The 18,228-nt window shown below is 36.9% G+C and overlaps 1 protein-coding gene across 7 annotated transcripts in view; it reads right to left on the bottom strand.

The window, feature by feature from the left end:
- CGNL1 (cingulin like 1) overlaps window positions 1-18,228 on the bottom strand; it is a 55,569-nt gene that overhangs the window by 11,724 nt on the left and 25,617 nt on the right. For all 7 annotated transcript variants that reach the window (XM_042039453.1, XM_042039452.1, XM_042039451.1 and 4 more), the window contains 5 exons: window positions 6,971-7,177; window positions 6,547-6,651; window positions 3,171-3,323; window positions 2,369-2,539; window positions 435-596 (listed from right to left, as the gene is read on the bottom strand). In XM_042039453.1, the coding sequence (XP_041895387.1) occupies window positions 435-596; window positions 2,369-2,539; window positions 3,171-3,323; window positions 6,547-6,651; window positions 6,971-7,177 (798 nt within the window). The remainder of the gene's footprint in view (window positions 1-434; window positions 597-2,368; window positions 2,540-3,170; window positions 3,324-6,546; window positions 6,652-6,970; window positions 7,178-18,228) is intronic.

Here is an 18,228-nt window from a genome sequence, read left to right as displayed (position 1 = left end):
ACAGCCTAGTTGAACTGAACAGTTATGAAGCCCTGCAACAAGTTAGTTAGAGTCACAATGTTATTCAGACTCCTGAAATGAACTGGTATCAAAGGCTAAACAGAACTTAAATTTCTAAATACTTTTGAAGTTCTGAATGATGGGCCTAGAAATGAAAATAATGCAAATTTGCATGATAAGCTCTAGATAAAATTCATTAAAAAGAAGTTAACTAAAATGATGAGAGAAAACTGTAATTTAGAACACATCATGTTACAAATAGATATGCTAACAAATCACCTTTAGAATACATCAGAATAATTCCTGTAGTAGTACTACATGGATTTTCAACAACATGAAGCTTTTTTGATTCCTTCCAAGCAGAATCCATGTGAAATACCAAAATTATTTTCATCTCTTCAAAGAAGAAACAAACCCTTAAGAATGTCTTTTACCTCCATTAGTTTGATTTGTCTTGCCCGATCATCTTTTAAGTGGTTTTTGGCTTCCAGTTCATACTCCAAGCTTTTCACAGTCTGTTCCAGTAACTGAGTTTTTGTTATTGCCTCATCCTGAGCTCTCTGGTGGTCCCTCAGGTTTTCTTCCATCAGACGCATCTGAAGCAATAAGATCATGGTAATACACTTCATGCTGTACTTCCTATAAACAAGGGATAGCAGTAAAGGGGACTCACTGCAAACACAACAGATCTGGAAGCATGACAAGAATTCCATTGAATTACTTACTGGCTTTTCACAGTAATTTTTGTTTTATCCACAAGATGGCACCAAGAAAATAAACTTTGATTGTGACCTATAATGAGATGCTTCATATATACTACATGTTTTACACTGACAATTATCCACGGTGTGGTTCTTAAAATTTACTTCTTTTTACCAAGTTACAGTAAGCCAAAATTTTGATGATTTTCAAAATGGTTAAATGTCTCAAAATGTTTGGAACTTTTACAATATTACTCCTTTCCTTGTCAGGCTCCCAATACTTTAGCTTTTAAATAACTATATAGTTTATATGTCTGATGCACTTTGATGACAGCATTTTACCCATTACATAATTGCATGTGTGTGTGTGTGTGTGTGTGTATAATTAGTAGGTACAGTGGGGCTGTCTGCTGAGGACAAACTCAGGACTATTCAACAACTGCATGTCCTCAATAATATTATCCAAAACCTTCATGGTACTTTAAAAATATATATAAGTGAGATGGGTTTTAGGTGAAATCATGACCATTCCTTGCACTTGTAATTTAACTTGTAACACATATATAATACAGGATAAGAGGGTTTTTTCTTTAATAGTTTTCCCACATTCTTCCTCTGTTTCAAGTGCTCATTTTAGTACTGAAGCTAAAATAATGTATTAGTAAATGTTCAGAGAGTTTGCTATCTACTGCTAAGTCCTGACAGCTGCATGACTTGGTGAACAGCTAGTTCAGTGCAGGGATCTGTACATTAATAGCCTTTCATATCCATTTAATGTTTCAGAATGACATTGAATTGTCAGCTTTCAAGATGGGTGTCTCCTGTGTAGCTGCAGAGAACCTGGAAGAGATGCAGCAGTGAAGAGCTCCCATATTGCCTCACAAGACTGTTTACAAAGGCTCTCCACTCCTGAATGGAATAAATACAGAAAAAAGACATAACAATATACAGAAAGTACTCTTTCTTCTATTGCTGTTTTACATTGAATTTAAAACACACTTTCTAAGGAAAGAGGGTGATATGAGAGAAGTTCTAAACTGGAAAAATCCTACTATTAAAATATTCCATATAGAGAAAATATCTGTGACCAATGTATTCTCATAGTTTTTCCAACTGCAGAGCAAGTATATGCAGATTTTTAAAAAACTGGATTGTCTTTATGGCAAAATTTACATACTGCGAGGCAGACACTTCAAGACTGGTTGATTCTTGCTTGCACAGACATGTTTGTCATTTAAATCTGCAACTTGGCTCATACAAAAGGAGAGGAGAATGTATGTCTATATGTTTGTTTGCTTGTTTTTCCTAAATAACTGGTGGAGGATTTTTCCTGATCAAAAATATTTCTAAATTTTCAATTCCTTCAGTAGCAGGCATTAAAGAGCAGCAGATCATCAATGGAATCCTTGTCATATCACTTAAGGTGCATTCATTTGTCAAACACTGCATTTATCTGTCCTAAATAGGAAACCCTATTTCCCCAGCAGAAATAACAGGCTGATCACTACCATGAATAACAACATTCAAAAGCATGCTGAGATCAGCCTCTCATGATGCACATGAGAGTACACAAAAGCATAATAGCAAACATTCACTATCTTGAAAACTATCTGCACTGAATTCTAGGTCAAAGGTGAGAATTTGTCACTGAACTTATGAGTTATTACCTCATCTTGCATTCTTATGTTCATCAGGCGTGATTTTTCTACTTCAATGCTTTTCTCCTTTAATTGCCTCTGCAGATCTGAAAATTCCCTGCGATTTTTCTCCTTGTATTCATCAAACTGGCTCTGAAGCTCCAGAGTTGATGTTCTTGAGATCTCTACCATTTCAGACATCTGGGCAAAAAGTACATATACAAAAGGTTCTATTGTGCTTATGAAACAAAGGTTTTTTTTCTCCAGGTTCAGTATTCAGCTCAGTATTTTCAGACAGAAAATTTATCCAATGTTCCCAAATAAATTCATTTCTATGCAGAAGTAGGAAAACACAAAACAGTAAGGGTAATTTCTAATAGTATGTGTGGAAAGACTTTTCTCTTTTGGTCTGTCAGCAGTTCTTCCAGCTGAGTGACGCAATGAACAGCACAGTCACACTTCAGTATGTCAGTATTATCTGTACAGTTTAAACACAGATGGCACAATAAATCTGATGCAGAAGCATTTTGAGAATCAGCTGTAAAACTCTGAAATATCACTGTACTGTACATGAGAGCTGAACTCAGATCTGGGATCTGGTTTATACAGAACTGGTTTACAATGCCATTTTGAGATAGTGGTGTTCCAACCACTGTTCCAGCCCTGAAAGCTTTTAATAAGAGCCTCTAGGTTAAAGAAATTAATACTAAACTTTGCATTTTACTTTCTTTTACACATTTAAAAATATATAATTCTTTACAATGTGCCAGTTCATTTAATTCTGTCTGGTAGATATTCAGATCCCTGCAGCCTCTTGGGGGTGAATTCATACCTCCTCCTGTAACTTCTCAACAGTCTTGCTCAGTTGCAATCGTTCATTCTCCATTTCATTCTTTATCTGCTTTAACTGCTCCTTCTGCTGAGTTTCATCTTTTAACTGCTGACTTAACTGCTGCCGTTCCTGTGAAATGCAACGCGTGTTCTCCTGCAGTAGATTAAAAAACACATATAATGAAATGTAGACCATCTTTTCTAATGCCTTAAAGGAACGTTACTTAACACAATAATATCAGAAGCTGCTGTAAAATTAAGAAAAATTTCAGGTCTTACAATTCTCTAGCTAGTATAGGACAAACACTGGTACGTCATGCTAGAAACAACTGAATGTCCATTTATACCTCTTTTCTTAACTCAGGTATTAAAACCATGATGCAATGGGAGTGTTGTTACCAACTACCCACATACTGCAGTTTCCTCAGCGTCTACTCTTTCAGTACACTATAGTGAATTTCAGTATTTGAAATTTGGATGCCCAAATTTGACAGCTTCAATGGTCAACTTACATATAATCTCTAATTTGAGTGCCCTTCAGGTACAAAAATCCTTGAGCACTTCTCAGTGGAAATGGCTGGGCTGTCACAGTGTAACTGGAAGTCAGGCAAACAGCCTGTCAGTTGCCAATTCAAAGGCAATTGTTAGTGGCAATTAATTACTTTGTAAAGCTAAAGTGTTATTATATAAAAAGAGAATGAAATGGGGGAAATGAAAAGGAGTCATTTGTTTTCACACTAACCTAGAAGATTACTCTGATATTTCTCTATTTTTTCAAATAATAGTAGTTAATGTTCTCTATACAAAATTAGTCATTTATCTCAACTGATAACTGAAAATTAAGAATGTATTTCAACTTACAATGCTCTGCAATGCTAATTCTAGGTGCCTACCATTATCTACCACAATGAAAAGATAAACTTCCTATTTTTCCACCCAATGAAAGGATTCCATGCTCTAATTGTTTAATTTAAAAAGCACGGATTACTTGATGCTGCCATCCATAATGCTGGTGTAGTTGTTGTTTTGTAAGATATTACAGTACCATATATGCTATAGTTAAGGGGCATAATAATTAAGTCATTTCCCTTCTCAATGGTGCAAAAGTGTTGAGATGTATTTCATTCCCTGAGGTGGCTACCCTAAAACAGAGGTTAGAACACAACACAAAATGCTACAAAAGTACTCCTCACTTGACCATCCATAAACAAAATTTCAATATATATTGAGGGTGATTTTAGATGAAAGCACTAATGCAAACTGTCTCTTACAATTAAGTGCGTACCAGCTTTAACTTTTCTGACTAGAAATCCAATGGAGGAGGAATAGACTTGGCTGTTTACAGTAACTGTTACAGTTCTCTTTGTATTGTCATTGTCTTTCTTATGCTAGTCCACCATTAGAAGTAATTTGTGTTATGTAAAAAAGCAAGATGGGACAGTCAGGAATTACATTTCCACTGGGATACACATTATTACAGTGCCAGAGTTTGTCATCTAAATTGTCAATGGTAACACAAGGCCAAATCAACCTACTGCACAACATTATTCAGTAGAACAACTCTAAAGACAGAAAGGCTGAATTGTTCTAAGCAAAAGGGCCACTGATTACATCCTGAGGTCTGTTAGTGCTCATATCCAGTGGATGAGATTGTAGAATCAGAAAAAGGATTAATTTTAGCATGCCAGAATTTAGACATAAGATGTGAATAAAATGTCAAGACAGACTCTCCTGTCACCTTCCCTAGAATGCTTTCATTTGGAGACCCTGGTTGGAGGCAGCCTTATTTGGCACGATGACCTGAAGGATGCATAAACAGAAAAAAAACCCCACACTTTTCAAGCATCTTGACCCAAAGCTAATCAAGATGCAGGAGATGTGTATGGTGCATTGATCCATGTTACACAGGAAGGTCAAGTCAGACTGTGACAGAAGGGAGTTCTTAGGGGAGTGTGCTAAATGCAAGGCAGTGATGAGCAATGCAGTGATTGTGTAGACTATCAGTGATATAGACAAGCAAACGAGGAGAATCAGTGAGGTAGAGCAGATAAACAGATTTAAAATGGGAAAAAAAAAATAAAAGAAGACAACCAAAAACCAAGCCTGACCAAAAGCTTCAGAACACTTATTCATGTAGTTACAAGGAACATCAGCTTAAAAACATCATTTTGTGGAAACAAAACTCACTTACCCATATTGTTAAAACCTTGTATTCTTGAAGCACATTCAATTTTAAAGACATAGAACTATTTTCTTGCTGTTGTTATTTTTTCTTTTTACCATAATTAACTGAACCATGAAAACATGCTAGTTAACACAGTCTTTCCTTGGTTTTTAATCCACTTAGAGACAAGTTTCATTTTCAGATTTTCAGAACAGTAAAGTAAAATTTATGTTAAAGACAACAGGGGAAAACATCTATTCAATCAAAGAAGTGGCACTAGCAATTTACATGTCCTCACTTTTGAGTCTGACTTGTTTGATAGAATCACTTGAAACCTCAGCTTCTAAAAGCAAAACTAAGATAATTCTAAACTGATACTGTTGAAATCAATGCTTCCTTGGTTTATGTAAAAGGTGAATCAGAGAAGAAAAATTAGGTTTGTAGCTTTTGCAGACACAAAATATGAGGTCAGTGAGAACAGTTTCAAGATTTACAGACATTCCCCTTGTTACTAAATAGATCTGAACTTTCATGCCATCTGAATCACCCAATCTTGACTCATACACAACATTGCCAACATCCCTCTCCTCTGCTCTGAAGTAGATGCATTCTCAACAGGTTTAATTTCTGGGCTAATCTGAAAGAAAGCGTATCCTTTCCTGAACACTGGGTGGACTAAGGAGCAAGGTGGAAAGAGGACTTCATTCAGAATTTAAGAGGCTGCAAATCCTAGTGATATGTGTTAAACATCTCTGGTTTTGTGATTAAATATTCCAGTTCCATGCAACATTTGCAAATAAGACAGGTTCATAAAAATAGAGAAGCAAACATCCTGATATTTATCCATTAACAATATTTTTGTTTATATCCTAGTACAGCTTTTCATTCCTTTACATGTAAATACCTACATGAATTGCATGAACATTGAAAATAATAAAACAGATATATGAAACCTTAGGCAGCTTGTTTGGCAATTAATTTCCCCGAAATTTTTCTAGATCCATGGAAATAGAAAAAAAACAACTTCAGAAAGAAAACTACTTTAATTTGATGATGCTATGGTTTCAGTACACATTTGAACATAGAAGTGAGGTCTAAACTTTAAAACAAAGTGTACTTCAAAAAGAATGAGACCTAACTCTACAGAAAGCAATAGTGACTCAAGTATAAACAGAAAATTTAAAATTTAAATTATCCAAATTCTTGTTCTTACCTGCATATCTTCTAGCTGGCTTTCCAAAGCTGCTTTCAACACTAACAATTCTTTTCCCTCCTTTTCAGCATGTTTCAAAGCTTCTTCAAATTGTTGCTTCTCTTCCTGCAATGATGCAATTTGATACATTCAGAAACAGTGGCCAGGCCTTTAATCTGACAAGTAAACTGAGCTATAAAGTCTGTTCACTCTGGCCTATCACTGATTTCCTCAATCCCAAGGTGTGACTTGGTTTTACTCTGGTTTTCAATGGGAAAATCCTTCCTATACATGTCAGTAAACTGCATACTGCTTCTTGGCAACTTGCTGGTTTTCCTTACCCTTTCCTATGGCATTGTCCATCCTCCTCTTAGTCACTTTTTATTCTACAATGAATCTATTGAAAACAGGAAGACTACTTAAGGGGCTTGTTTTCTTAACTTACCTCATATGTCTTTAATTTTTCCTTCACTGAATTTTCTTCTCCTTTCATATTATCAATTTGTTTGTGCAACTCCTCAATTTTCCTCTCTAGCTCAGTAACTTTTCTCTTCAATTGTTCATTTTCCTCAATCAGCTCTTTGACTTGATTTTCTATACTGTTTCGCTCCTCCTGTGCAGCATTTTTTTCACTTGCAAGGGCAGCAGCACTCTAGTGGAAACAAATTATGTCATGTTTAAAAAAAAAAAAAGAATTGATGCTGTTTTCCAACAGGAGTTTCATAAGGCGTCACAGCAAATACAGCTAGGATATAACATTAAAATATCAACAGAGATACTAATATTTAGCATTTTTTCTCCTTGGGCATATCTACAGATAAAGTAATACATGACAGCTGAACAGTCTCATGCTTGTCATCTCATATTTTCACCTTAACATCATCCTCCTTATTGCCCTAAAATATTTTGTTACCAAATCCCATTGTTAATGGTAATTGGTAATTCCGTTCCATTGGTAATTCCAAGTAAACTAAAGCCTATAACACATAGGAAAAGCCATATGGACCTTTAAGGAAGAACGTATTTATGAAGAGTGTCTTCCACAGCAACACAAAATTTAGGCAGCCTCACCCCACTGATGATTCCAAGCACTAACATACAACACACTACATCCACGCAACTATTTGTGGGGCTGCAGAGTAAATGACAGATAATATAAAGAGACCTTGACAGTAAAAAAACAGTGGGGGTTCAACTTGTACTAAATACTGAGCTCATCTTGTATTCAAAAAGATACCGTTTTGGTTTTTTTTCAGAAACTCAAATCAATACATAGCACTCACACAAATTATAATGAACCATGCATAACAACTTGTGGCAATGGATTTCTGAATTTTTTTTGCAGGGCAACTGGCTGCAGCACATAATGTTTCAGAGCTAATCATCACTTTACCACTTACCCTCTAAAACACCCTACCATTTACTGTGAAAACCATGAGTGGAAGTATCTGTCTATATTGTTATACTATCTGTACTGTTGTAACACAGACCAGGTATCTACTCATAAACATTTAATTCTGTAAAGAGCTGGAAGGATTTAATCTTTGCTCTTCACTGACTTCTCATTCAGAATCCCCTCTAAAGAACATAAAAGAACCCAAGACATAATGGGTGGTTCTTGCTCCTGGGCATTCAGGGGCTGATACAAAACAGTACTCTGTACAAAGATCTGGTTCTCAAGTGCAGCCCCACTGCCTTCTACACCAAGACCTTAAACAATAGCAAGAACACCAGAACAGACATAGGAATCAATCTAGACCAGGATTCTCTCTCATGGCCAAGGCTGATGCTTACAGGCAAAAAGAGGAAGAACAATCATGGGGCAAGCCTTTCCTTATTATAACACTCTCAGCTCTCACTGGTTTTCTTCCATGAATGTATCAGCCATTAATTTCTCTAATCCTTCTCAAATCCATTTATACCTTTTGGCCTCTACATTATCTGATAACAATAAGTAATTACACATTAATTACCAAACACAACATTTTTGCATGTGAAATTGTATTTATCTAGGTGAAAACAGAAGAAATCCTATCAAACTACTCAGAAACTATTTTGTGAAGTATTTTATGAAAGCATGAAAATAACTTTTCATTTATGCTATTTTTGATTGTTGCTCTTGATCTTCCCCTCCTCTTACCCAAAAGGAATAAGCAAAGTTATATAAAAGGGTGTTCATAAAGAGTGCCCTCACTAGACTGTTTTCTAGCAAGCAACAGCTTTAAAATCATGCAAATTAGATAAAGCGGTAACTCAGAAAACACTCAGACTGTCTACAGGGTCAATGAACTTATTATACAAAAACTGGCAGCATAAGCAGGCTGACAAGTTCTGGTCTTTTGAAAATACTGAAAAAACTTGTTCTTCTAAGTACATGACTAGTTAAACACTCTGAAATAAATCTCTGTTGACTCTTTAGGCTTTTGCATACTGAAATTTCAATAGCATGTATATATTCCTTTAATTTTTGCTTTCTGCATGCAGCGAAGTTTTACTAATTAGCAAGCACTCCACCAGTGGCTCCTTTTAGTCTCATTTCTCCTTTCTGGAGCTGAGTGAAAGCAGCTGAGGCATGCTGGGGAGTTCAGGGAAAGGAATGTTGATTTGTCTGTTCTTTTTCATCCAACTGCCTACCCGGGGCTGCACAGTAAGACAGGACTGCAGTAGACCCACATGAGACCTGGAGATTCCACCACATCTACCATGGTTTGCTCTACTTTCCCAACACAGGAAGCAGTATTTACTTAAAAGTGGATGCACACATACACAAAAGCAAACAACACAACAACCCCACCCCAGAGATCTACATACATAAATAAACACAAAAGTAACATCTATCTATATATATGATTTAACCTAAGAGGGTCAAAATTAAGTTCAGATTATATAGATGCAGTCATTATCTAGAGATCTGCTCCAGCCTGCTTTTTGTTGTACATACTGTAGGATACAGACTCAAAATTAAACTAAACTATTATTTGCTCTCATTTTCACGATGTATTTCAGTAAGTTAGCAAGAAGATAGGTGAGTATATGTAAAATGTAGAGAAGCATAAAGGGTAGGTTGTGAGTATTATCTTTATTAACCTAATTTAAAATCTTGGAAATAAATTAGGTATATAAACAAAACCTTCCTAGAGTTCCAGCTGATTGAGTGACCAGCACTTAGCCAGCAGATCTTCACAGGTCTAATGACCTTGGCATCATTACAAGGGTTACACCTGCCCAACGAAATTCTCCAACATGTTAAGTACAAAATTCTTTCACATGCATATACTTTTCCAAGATGGTAGAAAACTCTCTTTGTATATATAGGGAGCTGCACTGTATTGTAGTTGGAGATTGAACATTTTTGTTACTTATATTCTGAGGAGAGTACCAGGAATTTTCTTCACAATGTGGTTTCACTGCACACTATTGTTTCAACATCTTTTTCATCTTTTCTTGTTTCAGACAAGACCAGAAAGAAACACAGGAGTATCTATCTTACCAGTTTACCTTATACAACTGTACTACACATATAAGGCATGGAAGATCACCCTGAGGATATTCAGGAGGATACTAGACAAAACAATCCAAAAGTATCTTCAATTTGATAGTGAAGTTTAAATACAGTCAAACCACAAATACAGTTTAGATGTTCTTTGTGTAAGAGAAAGCACACACAGCATCACCTCTCCAAAAGAGTCAAATTACACAGCTGGGTTTAGACACAAAAAAGCTTATATTCATTTTTCCCCAGAGCACTGAGAATTTCATGCAGAGCTCTTTACTGGCACAAATGAAGTTTCTGGATTATAAGAGCTTTTGGCAACATGCCATATCCTATAACACATTACCACAGAAAGTTAGGGTATCAAAAGTCTCCATAGCTCTTGCCTTCTTGTGTTCTCCACTGTTAGTCTTATCTGGCACCCCACATTACCTTCTACCTCCCCTCCAGGCCTGCTCTTGGACAGACAGGTGAACATGACAGCAAAAAACCTAGGTATCACTGGAGAGCATACACAAAGCATACAAGCACTTCTGATAGACCTTGTAGCAACACCATTAGGGGAGAAAGATCCCTGTCCATATATTGAACACTTACGTAAGGTTCAGGCCAGCAGCTATCAAACCATACACGGCCACTGCTGACGCACAAAAGGATTGTTGTGCCCTTTGCCTATGGAACCCTCGCGCACAGGCAGTGTGCTCCAGCAGTCCCACACAGCCAGCAGGCAGTATTACTCATGTACAGACCACATGTACAATTAATACTGTCGTTAGAGATGGTTCACTATATTCTGCATAGAATTTCCCTAACAAAACATGGCAGTAGAAGATATGAAAACCACTGCATTGAAATGACAGTGAAATTACCATGTATGTTGATAAAGTCTGAACGGCAATTGCTGCGCTTCATAGGCTAAAACTGAAAGTGGCAACAACAAGGACACCTTAAACTGTCCAATAGTATTTGCTAACAGCCAGGGACAATCTCTGCAGTCCTGCCTGCATGAGCAGGGTCCCATGTTTTCACTGAAAATTCAGGGACTGGCTCACACACTCAAAAACAGGAGTTGAAGGCTGTTTGCAAAAGCATTCAGTTAGTGGGTTACAGTGATGAGGATGAAAGAAGGAGGAAAACTGAACATTGAAGAGCTAGTAAGTACAAATGAGGAAAAAGACAGGAAGAGATTGTGCTGTGGATCCATTTCCCTCAGTCCAGACATGACTTGTTTGTAATGGTGCTGCACATAAACACTGTGAGTTAACTACAGTGTGAGTTAACTAACGGTCCTTAAGGCTTAATGACATGACACCAATTAATGACTCCTGTTGGTGCCCATTCATAAATTCTTTACATTTATTTATTTGGGGATGTTGGAAAAGTTTTGGCAATTATTTTAACTAAGTTTCTATAATTTAACCCACAGTAACAGAACTGGGTGAAGGTCACAAAGTAATGATTTAAGTTGAATATGAAACATTAACAAACATTGTTAATATAAGAACTTTAGTTCACAGAATTGTAGATCAGTCTCTTCAGAAAGTTTAAAGGAGTTTATGTACATAAACATACAGAGCACAAAACAGACAAAACTGGTTAAACAAGATTCTTGACAACATAATCTGGAATGAAATCCTGTATATTCAGACGTATTTGCCATACAAAAGGAAAAAGAAAAAACAAAAACCAAAACACCTCTGCAAAAATCCAAGCCCCTTCAAAAACAGAAGAGGGGGGCAGTTTTATCAAACATTGAAGTGGGATCTTTGGATCTTAAAAGTAACATATCTGAATTCCAATTTTGCAGTTTCTTCCCTATGATATAGAAAACACACTTTTTTCTTTTTAGTCCCATTTACTAGTTGTGGCAGCATGTTTTAGTAAACCAACTTCTTACTGTTACTATTTACTGCATTGTATTATAGAATTATTTTTATGTAAGTAAATACCCTATAGCATTTTGCTTATTGTGCTTATTTGCTTGCATTTGTTTTGTCTTTCCTTTCAGTTTGCCTGTTCTTGCTCTGTCTTCCAGGGCACTCAGTGCCTTCTTAGTCCCTACATTTTAGCCTGTTTTACATTCAGATATTCATCTCCTCCATCTCTGAAGGAACAATACCTTTCTCTTAATAACCACATCATTTGAAGACTTCTTAACCACACTCATATCACCTTCTTATTTATTACCTTTGAATCCACAAAATATTTTATTATACTTTCTCAAATTTTATCATGTTTAAACTCCTGATTTAAGCCTTATCAGCAAAATTAAGCTACAGAGATTAGGTAAAAGGAGCTGGAAATGGGTTGTGAATTTCTGAAAAAAGCTGAGAATAAAGAAAAAGAAGCTTGTCTAGAAGAAAGAAAATGCAGCTCTATGGAGAAGATCCCACAATACAAAGTCCTCTGTGACTGACTGAAGATAAGCTTTCTGCATTCTGATGTTGTCATTGTGCCACAGTACACACACAGTAACTTTACTTATTAGCCCAGCAGTGGACTCGAACCAAATAAAACAAGTTATCAAATCCTAAAAAAGATATATTGAAAAAAATACCTTTCTGACCACAAAAATAGATCATATGTGGCAGAAAATAATCCATGTTCTAACTACTGATTTTTTTTAATAGTTCTCATACATTTTAATACTAAAGCTTAAAGTCAATTAGCTTGAGAAGTTAAGAGTTTACTGCAGAAACGAGTGAGGCAATAAAAAGATGACAGTTTCACAGCTAAGTTACCCAAAACCAGCCCTAGAGAATCCAGAGTCTATTCCTGTCTATGGCAAAGACCTCCTGAGGCAAGTCACTCAGCCAAATATTTCCAGAGGATCAATAACTACATGCTCCTTAACTTCCTTGGTGTTTGAGACACTGGGTTTGGTTTCCATAGACTTGAGTGCGCAGTTGTGACTAAAGTCAGGAAAAATTGTACCCTGATTATATCAAGGACTGTGTAATGGCTAACAATGTTAACCGAGGCACTTGAATTTGGACATGCACAAATAAAGGCTCCTCTCAACACTGATCTCTCTACTTCTTCCTTTCCTATACTTATTACAGGGCATAACATTACTTAGAAGATGACAGCTATGTTGAGAAAAGGAATTAAAAGTTTGTGAAAAAATCTCTATAATTCTTTCTCTAGAACAGGTTTTTAATAGTGTACAAGCTCCATTTAACTTGTAACAGAGGAGAAGGAAGCGAATGAATGCATGCACACATACGCACATACACTCACACACATATATATGTACATGTGTATTGTTTGTTTTGATATGTACACCTGATCTATAAAGTTTTAACTAGCATAGATCTACTTATCTGAGCCCACATAGTCACAGCTGCTGGACTTTATATGGATGTGGCATTCGGTTTTCAGCTTTAGGCCTATGGAACATAAGGGAAAATCAGCAGTAAAATACATTTCCCTGATCTTCCATCCTGCTCCTTTCTCAGGTGTTCTGCCTAACAATAAACTAACCTAATAAAGCTCAGCTTTGTGTCCTTGTATATAGTTATATATGTGTTCCAAGTATTTTAAAACATTAAATTTGGTCAAGACCCAGTCAAAATAATAAATACTGTTACACCACCTTTGTTGCAGAAATCTCAGTAAAGCAAATACATTTATGTAGTATTCTACTCTGAACTTTGTTGCAAGCAGTGAACAGGTAGTATAAAAGGCATCGAAATCTTTCCCACCATTCATTATTGTGTAAACTCAAAGAAACTGGACAGAACACGAAAACAAGGTCCTTGAGATGCAAATGAAATGTTCAGTTTCAACCTGAATACAGAAAAAAATACTTTTGGACAGGAATGCAGAAAATATTCTGTGGCTCCACACCTTTTTTTTTACCACACCCTGTACACTGGCAAAGAGATGAGAGACGTTGTGTAACTGATCATTAAAAAACAGCTTTGGCTGACTTCAGTGTTTTGGCTGGTGAAACTCCCCTTTGGCAGTGACTACACACTACAGGATCCTTAGAGTACTTTTACAAAATAAAGGAAGATCTGAAGTGTGTGGAAGTTTAGTATCTCATTCACCGCGTATTAGAATCATTAAATTTTGGCTAAATCCAATGATTATCAGGCAAAAGTCAGCAAATTTTTCTAAAAACCTTAACATTTCTTTTCAGAATCCAGTTCAACTGAGTATCAGGAATTGCATGTCCAGTTCTGGGCTCCCCAATCCAGGAAGGACATTGAGGTGCTGGAGCAGGTCCAGAGAAGAGCAGCGGAGCTGGGGAAAGGTCTGGAGCACAAGCCTGATGAGAAGCAGCTGAAGGAGCTGGGAGGGGTCAGCCTGGAGAAGAGGCTCAGGGGTGACCTTATCACTCTCCACAACTCTCTGACAGGAGGGTGTAGCCAGGTGGGGGTCGGTCTCTTCTCCCAGGGAACAGTGCCAGGACGAGAGGACGTGGCCTCAAGCTGCAGTAGGGGAGGTTTAGGTTTGACATTAAGAAGAATTTTTTCACAGAAACCGTGATTAGACACTGGAACAGACTGCCCAGGGAGGTGGTGAAGTCACCGTCCCTGAAGGTTTTTAAGGAAAGACTGGAGGTGGCACTTGGTGCCAGGGTCTAGCTGACATTGTGGTGTTCAGTCATAGACTGGACTCAGTAATCTCAGAGGCCTCTTCCAACCTAATTGATTCTGTTATTCTGTGAAAACTATTTCAACCGATTAACTGTTTGTTCTTTAACAGCCATACTTTGAGAGCAAATCTCCATTCAAAATGAGCTGGGGCAAAAAGTGGAGCTTTTTAATGGAAGTAACAGATTTTCAGGGGTTTTTTTTATATTCATAATTGTGGAATCTAAGTAAATGACACAATAATCTTCCAAAATCTTCTGAAAAAAGGAAATGGTGGTGCTGCTCACTTCATTCTAACACTGGTGTAGAACACTTCAGGTATTAAGATACTGGCTGCTGACATCAGCTCTGAAGACTCATGGGCCACCTTTTTAGGTTGATGCTCGACTAGTTTAACTTCTTGAACTACATGTAAGAAGTTTCACGTGGCTTCAGGGATTCATATCTACCCACCTCACTCAGATGATCCAGAGGGGGTAGCAGTGATGGAGATATCAAATATCTTTCTATTGTCTTTTCCTCTTCTTTTTTATATAAACAAAATAGTTTAAATAAAACAACTAGACACTGATTTCCTTAGGTAACATGAAGGTGATTTCCAACAAAAGAAAAAAAATCCCAAACCATTCTAGACCCAAAGACTGAATCTGAGGGAAAAAAAGACAAACGTAGTGATTCTCCACACAGCGACAACGCTTTAAATGCCATTACTATTAGCTCTTTTGTAAAGAGAGCTTTGAAATCAGTATTATTCAGCTACAGTCATCTAATTTTCAAAGTTCAGGTATGCAAATAACAGGTCTTTATTTCTGTTTGTACCTCTGCTTGTAATTCTGGCGTTTTTACCCACTGTGTACCTTTAGGCAATTCTTCTAACCCCAGACACTATTTCTTAAAGCAGTTGGAAGCCTTAGGATGAATAACAGAGTAACATCGAATGGCATGGATAATAAAATCTCGTATGTCTACAAAAGGAGTACGAAAACTCCTTAAAAATGGAATGTTAGGCTACCAACCCACCCACCCCATCCTCCCTATGCCCCAAAAAAAGGTTACAACAAAAGCAACAAAGCTTCTGGAAAAAAGCCTAAATGGCTGCACTTGGTATTTTTGTACCTGACACTGGTTATATTAATTCTTCCCATCATCTCAAAATGAGGCCTAGCCAACTTTAACACATGGCTATGCCTTTGGAAATTAACTATTATTAGTTACCTATTAAAAGGGTGAGTGTTTTTTCCCTCTCTTAGTGAGGTACACTGCAACCAGCTTAAATTCTCTGCTGTACTTCAAGAGATTATTCAGTAAGCAAGTGCACAAATTTACAAGCAAGCCAGACTGGTCTCTCATTTCATTTCAGCTAGAGCCATTCTACTAACTCATTAAAAATTCACTGGTGACAGTTTAGAGAAAAGATTTGTTTTCTTACAAGGTCATTTTCACTGACTGAAATGGTACCATGTCCTTAATATTACTTCCAAAACTATTTAGGTTTCCATTTATTAGATGTAAGGAAATATTAAAATACCTACATTTTAAGACTGAGAATGCAGCCCTCTTTTACACAGAGCATATTAAACAAAATTTTCCAATTTAGGCATGACCTAACATTTATATAAGTTATAAAATGCAGGGCCAGGAAAGTATTAACCTCTTAACCAGTACCTGTATCAATGTCATATTATCCCCCTGGCTATGTATCATGACATACTCAGAGTGGCTTATACTAACAGTCCTTTGAAGGTCAGAAGTTGTTGGATAGACTGGAGTAAAATATTAACTAACTCTGTGTTCACATTGTTCCCTCCTGTTTGACAGAGTCAAACACTTCCCATACATACACACACAAACATATACTTTCAGAGACAAATCACCTGAATACATAAACTGGCTTCTGCTAGTAAGGATTAGAGATCCTCCTGATGGCATTAAAGAAGTACCTGGCTCTTGCCAAGGTTCAGAAACAGAAAAAACAAAAATTCACACTAACGACCCCCCTTCCCAACACAGACTTACTGGAATAGTCCTAGCAGAGGAAGGTTCACAATAGTTAAGTGACTATTACAGATAAACAGAATTAATTTTTATTATCCTATAGATGTGGTCCAATTCAACTCAAACAGAACTTTGCAGGACAGTTTTGCTCAGAGGTTTTCTTGACTCTACATACAGTATAAAACCCACTCAAGCTGTAGTTTCATGGTACTGCCTGCACCCAAACACACATACGTACCCCCCAAATAAATGGAGGAGTAAATTGCACAGAAATGAAAGACTAGAGGAGGTGGAACTTCAAGACACAGTCACCAAGCTACATATTCAGAGTGCTTTAGAGGCACATTTTATTTTCTTGTTGACAACACTAATATTCCATAATTTTTTTGTTTGGTACTTCATTTAATGGGTCCTAAAAACATGCACGATGCTATTACCAACTTCCTTTCCACACACAGAACAGGCACATTGGGCAAAACAAAGCAAATCTGTCTCCCAAATGTTTCATATGCAGTTCTAAAATACATGTTTCCAATAATGATGCCTATTTAAGAAGTGCCTGCAGCTTTCCTTCCACCATTACACTTCTGTCTGTGTACCCTCTCTCCATCTGTGTTTGTACCACACTGAAAATCAATCAGAATCTTACCAGGCTTAGAAGGCTGGTGAAAGAGGGCAAAAAATGAAAGGGGGAGAGGGGCTAGGTCATGAAAGATGAAACAGTGACTTGGACCAGTCACTCCACTATTTGACTCTGTACACAGTTTAGATCAGTTACCAACCAGCTTCTGTAACTGAAACAAAGAAGTGTTATTTCAACGTGGCAAAAGCTGCCTCAGGCAGGCAGAGGAAAGAAAATACCCATCCATGGCATTTCAAATTCTAGATCACCTCTCTAAAATCTTTTCCAATTGTTGCATATCTTGCTTGAGGTGAACAAACCAGCCTCACACACAGCATTCAGGATGCAGATTCAGATATGCATAAGAGGGCATAACGATGTTTCCATGCCCGAGTAATTCTCATTATATCATTTGCTTCTTTTGCTGCTATCAAGACCATGGGTTTTAGCATTATTAATTACAACCCCAAGATTTCCCTTAGAGTGGAACAAGGCAGCAGGATCCTACTGGGATTTTTCATATATATATATACAAACATAATTTTACAGTTACATACATTAAATCTATCACTTAAAAGTACCAAAGTGGCTCTGCGATGTGCCACACTTATACCTTCACTTTTCCCCAAGTAGCTTAGGTAACCACTGTTCACTGAACAGTACTTTCCAAAATAGGTTCTCAGAATATTCTAAATTTAGTTTTGCTTCATTTTACATTTCAACTATGAATTCCAAGCCATTTCTACAAAAAAGGCATACAGAGTATATCTCAGTATCATTTGGAATGCTTAAGCTAGTTTTTGTTAAGTTTCTGCTCTATGGGGGAGATTTTTATTAGCTTTGAGGAAGAAACATCATATCATCAGGTTAAGTAGAAAAAGATTCAACAGTTACTTTTCATTTCAAAGGTCTTTACAGTTTGTGCTAGATTCACCTAAATTAACAAGATGGAGAAAAGCTAAAACCAAAGCTTCTTCTCATGTATAATATCC

Source organism: Corvus kubaryi, unplaced genomic scaffold (assembly GCF_017639235.1).
Source record: "Corvus kubaryi isolate FWS band 111438036 unplaced genomic scaffold, C.kubaryi_AGA036_p1.0 37394, whole genome shotgun sequence".
Taxonomy (NCBI): domain Eukaryota; kingdom Metazoa; phylum Chordata; class Aves; order Passeriformes; family Corvidae; genus Corvus; species Corvus kubaryi.
Note: the sequence above shows the minus strand (reverse complement) of the source record. Positions and strands in the feature narration are given on the sequence as shown.